The sequence below is a fragment of the Stegodyphus dumicola genome, chromosome 4 (genome assembly GCF_044657685.1).
Source record: "Stegodyphus dumicola isolate Sdum_Otavi_A_Nest chromosome 4, ASM4465768v1".
Classification (NCBI taxonomy): domain Eukaryota; kingdom Metazoa; phylum Arthropoda; class Arachnida; order Araneae; family Eresidae; genus Stegodyphus; species Stegodyphus dumicola.
In genome coordinates this window covers 98,659,813-98,665,812 of record NC_140771.1, presented here as the reverse complement: position 1 = coordinate 98,665,812, position 6,000 = coordinate 98,659,813, and the positions used below count along the sequence as shown (strand labels likewise).

At 29.6% G+C, this 6,000-nt stretch overlaps 1 protein-coding gene across 2 annotated transcripts in view; it reads right to left on the bottom strand.

The window, feature by feature from the left end:
• Positions 1 to 295: 295 nt before the first annotated feature.
• Dsk (Drosulfakinin) overlaps positions 296 to 6,000 on the bottom strand; it is a 111,466-nt gene continuing 105,761 nt past the window's right edge. Inside the window, exon 2 of one of the 2 annotated variants that reach the window (XM_085814257.1) lies at positions 296 to 802. In XM_085814257.1, coding sequence (XP_085670383.1) covers positions 435 to 791 — 357 coding nt within the window. In that variant the 5' untranslated portion in view covers positions 792 to 802 and the 3' untranslated portion in view covers positions 296 to 434. The remainder of the gene's footprint in view (positions 803 to 6,000) is intronic. The other variant, XM_085814259.1, reaches the window with a different exon arrangement.

Genomic DNA, 6,000 nt, shown 5'->3' with positions numbered 1-6,000 from the left:
TCGAAAAGCACTTCTTAAATGTTTAAGGAAAGCTTTGTTCTTTTCAACTTCACTGATATTCGAAAGAATTCAACATCTTAGCAAGAATTAAATATCGGAACTTATATTAGTTTTTATCTCTGTCTGTTTCTGCAGTTTTAAATCTTTCTTTTTTAAAATTAATTTAATTTTAAATTTGCAGGAAAAATAATTTAAACTTAAATTATAAAGCAATCACTAAGATGTTTTCTTTTAACAGAAAAAAAAATTTAGCAAAAGTGTTTTGTATAAATATGTGCCATAAAATCAGCAGAAATTCACACAAAAATCAAACATTTTAATAATTGTTGTATTACAATCCAATGAATCCATCAATTTTTTGTTCGTTTGCTACTAACGGATAAAAAAGAAAGATAAAAATATAAATATGTTCAAATTTTTAGCTAGTCCATCATTTATTTTCCATACCGCATGTGTCCATAATCATCAAACTTCTTATGCGATTCTGTGCCACCAGTGCTTCTTCCGAACCTCATGTGCCCGTAATCGTCAAACTGTCTTTTGTTGATATTCTCTGAATCTTCGTCTTCAAAATCATTCATACCAGTATCCATCATCTCTGGTTCACCCTGTCGCCGAGTCAGGGAAGAGTAACCATCTAGGGACCGAGCGAGAGCGAGGGAGTGGCGTCCAGCTGGTGTTCCAACGTAGGGAAGGACAAGACGAGCAAGTCTTTGGAGCTGACTTGACTGCAAGGCCACTGATATGTGTAACAACATTATGAGAACGCTGACTGTCCCAAGGCATTTCATGACTGAACCTGCTGAAGAAAAGCATTACCGACATTAGTACATCAGCAATGATTTGTCAAGAATAATTAAAGTAATAAACAGTAAATAATTAAACAATGCGTGCGTTCAAGAAATGTTAACAATAAGTTAAAATAATAGTCAAAGAAATATATCACAAATATAACCTGTGCTATAATGTAAAGAGTCTTGAACCTCTAATCTTATAGAAAACAATGAAGTGCTAGCATTCTGCTAATCTGCCCTATGAATATAATATGCGCTCAAGTGAATCTGAAAGCAATGCAAAGGAAACTAGAAACTGCAATCTTAAAGTTAATAATCAAGCACTAGCTAGTTGCTAATTTATAAATCAATGTTAATTTTATACCATGAGCAATAAAGCGTGAGATGTTCGTGATAAATTTCAAAAAATTGCATTTGACAGTGAGCGCAATTTAATTAATATAAAGTTGAAGAAGATTATGGCTTATCTATTTGACAACGCAAGTAAATTAATAGATTTCGTTATTTAGGTGCATCACGCTTTTATTATTCGCGATATAAAACTGTAGATGAATTCTATAATAGAACTTATTTAATCTATTAATAAATTAAATAAGTTAATTATAGATGAATTCTATAATTAGCTTATTTAATTTATTCTATAAACTATACAATAATTTTTTTTTCTTTTAGTGCACTAATTATCATATATAATTTAAATAAAAGCTTACTGTATAAAAACAGTATATATATTTTTTTTGTCTCAGTTCTACGTTATCAATAATGATGTTTTTATTATTAAAACATATCAATAAATTATGCAAAAATTATGAATTAAAGAAAAATAACCAACTACATTCAGGGAATAAAAAAACTGCTTTGAATATTCATTCAGTTTCAGAAATCGGATATAAAAACAGTGTTACTTAACGAGCATTTTACCTGAAGCTAAATAATAAATAATAATAAAAAAAGAATCTCCAATTCGTTATGAAGTGTGCCGACATAGCAAACTTTGTCATTAAGTGCGTCTGCTTCAGACTCTAACATATTTTAAAGAAGAAATGCAGAAAGAACATCGCTCAACTAATATATTTTTATCATTCTTGTTTTAAAAATGCACGAAAAGTTTGTCTTATAATCTCTGTTAATTTAAAAACTTTATATCTGATACATTTTTAGATTTTGAAATTTTCAAATTATAAACAACCAATAATCTAAAACATCAAGCAATTTTCAAAAGTTCTTCCAAAATATGGAATTTAGGTTACAATTTTCATGTAAATTTTATTCAAAAGAATTTTTCAGCTCTATTCGACGGTGCAAACAGTAAAATTCAGATCTGCTTAGTTTGTTCGTTAAACGAAGATATGTGCGAAAAACCGTTTAAAAATTAAATTAAAAAAATCTAAATCAAATTTTGAAAAAGCATCCATACATTTCACATTCGTTGACCAACACTGCATGTATAAATTAGAGCTCTATAGCTCATCAGGAACAAGGTTAAAAATTGATGACAAAATTTCACTACAGTGAAACACTATGAGTGCGCTAAATAAAAGCTTGTAAAAAATTGCTTCATCGTATTGCATTGTCATCGACAAATAGCGAATGGCCAAAAGAATACGACAGCGTATCAGGAATAAAGTTAAAAAATGGTGGCAAAATTTTACCCACAGTCAAGCATCGTAAAGAAATAAAAGCATATTGTAAAAGAAATACTTGCAAGCTTTCAAAGTTTGAAAAATGAACACTGCTTCCAAAAATTACATCATCAAAGTAGAAAATTTACTTATTGCAGCCAACCTACACAATTGGTGAAAGGCGTTCATAAATTCGTGAAAAAAATTTCTTAAGCGATTTGTAGGATTTTGTCATTAGATTTCAGTGATTTATGAGCTTTATAACTTTCTCACTTAAAGGAAAATGATTATTTTCTTGGAATAAATATAAAAATTTAACTCGTGAATTTCAGAATAATAGTGTAATATGTTTATTTAAAAGGAGTGTTCAGTTTTATTTTGAGGGTTATGATGATTTAAATACCATGCGATAATTTCAGTAAACTGTATAAATAGTATGCTATAGCTAAGAAAACTGTGGTATATTAAAGACTTTAAAGTGTGCAATTGTAAAACTTTGATGTCTGCATTTCAAAGGCTTCTCCTCTCAATGCAATTCATTTAATTAAAAGAATAATCGCGCAAGGTGTGTAATGCCTGTGTCTAATAGTATTTTAGAAGCGTATTTCATAAGCATTAACATATTGTAACATAAACGTAAGCGTATTTCGCTTAAATATGTTTGCAAACATAAGCGTATTTCGAAGTGTTAACATGTTATTAAGTTGAATTTGAATTACCTTTTTCCCTTTTTACTACCGAACACTAAATATATAATAAATTGAACGGGAAGTATTTTGAAATTTCATTTGAAACAAAGATTTAGAAAAGTACTAACAATTCAAACTTTACTACAAACTGTTTACAATACGAAATAAATGCAAATAGATTCATGATTTTGTGATTAACAATTAAAGACAAAAATGATAAATTTTATAAATATCGTTCACTCATAAAATTATTTTTAAAGAAAAATATTTCCTTACAGTATAACCGGATGAACACAGTGAATTTGTTTTAACGTTTAATGACAATTTTCCAGTCGAAACCTGAGTTATGAACGATATAATATACACAGTATTTCAAAAGATATATTATTTTGAACCATAAAAATTCTCAATAGTAAAATTTAAAGTTCTGAAAAGGTAGCTATTGTTTTTGACAGTAGATTATATAATATAAAAATACCTCATGCTGAGCATTTTCTGAAATTACAATGCTAAATGAAATTCATATAGTGCAGTATTTAGCAATAATAACTTTTTGTAAACAAATGTGGCTATATTCGCTGAATTGTAATGACAGTAATTTAACTGCATTTGTATAAGGCTGTACAGAAGATTTATTTATATGGGTTTTCATCCGCAGAGAACAATCGGATTCCCTGTGGAAGTGATTCCAAAAATAAATGTTTAAATATTACTCTAACTATATTTGAAAGCAATGCTATAACAGTGCCCTTATAAGACTCATGATCCGAAAAGCTTTGGTTTTAAATGTCTCGAAAAACTTTCAATTACTTCTGCAAAATTCATACCCACGTAAAAATTACTACACCGAAGTCAATTGATTATACAGCAAAACGTTCCTAAAACAATCAACTCCACAATTCGAGATAATGCGAGTTTCCTGTAGCCTGACAAAACTATGAATGATTTTTAAGTCCTGTTATTTAATTATTGTCCTGACAAATGTGCCATTATCAGAGGTGGTCATTTAAGAAAATAACCACTATATGAGGTTTCAACTAAATGTAATTTTTTTCAAATAAATAATTCACTTTTTATACTCCCAAGACTAGTACATTTAATATTACATAAATCTTATTCACAAATCTACTTCTATTTCAAAAGCAATTTATGAAAAACACATTTGAAATTTTCTTCATCAAACTAATAATAATGAAAATTAAAGTATGCATAAAAATGATTATATGTGTTTTAACAAAATAGCACAAAATATTTAATGTAAAAATGTGGTTCTAGTCTCATACTTGTAAAGAAAAATAGACCAAAAAGAAAAAAACAATGTAAGCTACTATGATCATCTAAATTTTCACATAATTTTAGTAGTGGAAAAAAGATTCCTTAAGCTTGTATGTCTTGTCTACCCCATTCAATAAGTAATAAACACATTAAATACTTCAATGTTTATTTCATTAATAAAACTTACCTTTTTTGCTCGCGAAATATAATTAGTACATTTTTTAAAACGTAAAAATGTATTCTTTTTGCTCGGCCACATCACATTAGTCGAAAAATTCAAAATTGAATCATGCAAGATCATTTTTAAGTAAGGTATGCTCAAATTTATTAGTACATAATATTCAAATGATAAAGCATCTACATGAACAAGCTTTAAAAAAGTATTTCTAAACTGTAATCAAAAAAATAAATTTTCCAAAATACAGTTTCAGTAGAATGCAAAAACTACATTTCTGCATCTGCACACTGAAACAAATTATCAAGCCTGAAATTATCACTTTTCAGTCTTTAAGCACATTGTTTTTCAGAATAAAAGTAAAGATGGAAAATCAATTTCACGCTCAGAAACTCCATTTCACAAATAGTCAGTTATCAGCAACGTTCTCTCAAACATTAGACACGATTACACGTGCATGGCTTTAGTGGTATATTCATAGTCAGTGCTGGTATTTTATTATTTATTACTAATTTCTAAACAGTAAAACATAGTAAAATTTGTAATACAGTAAATCCTAGTAAATAATATATTGCATTACTACAACCACGAAGAAAATAACACCACCATCACACAACAATGACTAGAGCGGCGCCATATTTCTTGTTTGGGAAACTTCTGAGAGTGGGAGAGGGAGGGAGAATTTTTTTCTTCACGTCAGCGTTAACAGGGAGAAAAGTTTTGCGATTGTGAATGAACTTGTTCGCGTTAAAGAGATGTTGGTTGATACCGGTGTTTATTTGTAATATCAGAAATGTAAGTGCTTATGTGTGTGTATTCAGAGAACCAACTCGTAGCAAAAACCACCTCCCTAAGACTACCGCCTCTGAAAGAGACCAGTATTTCTGAAAACATAAGTATACTTTTTTATTGAATATTCCCTCTGTAAGGCGACCATTCACAAAGAAAATTCTGCAAGTGTGTCTGGTCGCCTTAGAGAGATTCATTCCGTAGATGCAATCTCCCTAAGACGACCACCTCTAAAAGATAAACGTATCCCTGAGAACGTGAGTATCTATTGGTATAGAGCATCACCTCTCTAAGGCGACCACTTGCAAAGATGAATTTTTATTTGCGGCTGGTCGCCTTGGAGAGACCTCGTTGTGTGTGGTGTATATGATTACTGTTATTGTTTCCGAAAAAAAAATTAAATACAAAAAATCAGCATATTTAGTAAAAACCCTCTCTAAAACGACCACCTGCGTTTACAGGTTACTCTGGTGGTCTTAAAGAGATCATATTTTCATTCTGTTAATTTTATTGTTTACAAGAAGTATATTAACGTCAGATAAAAAAATAGCACAAACCCATATAAACCAACAGAAGATTTATTATTATATTGATACCAGTAAGAAAACCAGCAAAAGTCAATATAAACCTATACAAACCAGTACAAAGTTCTGCCA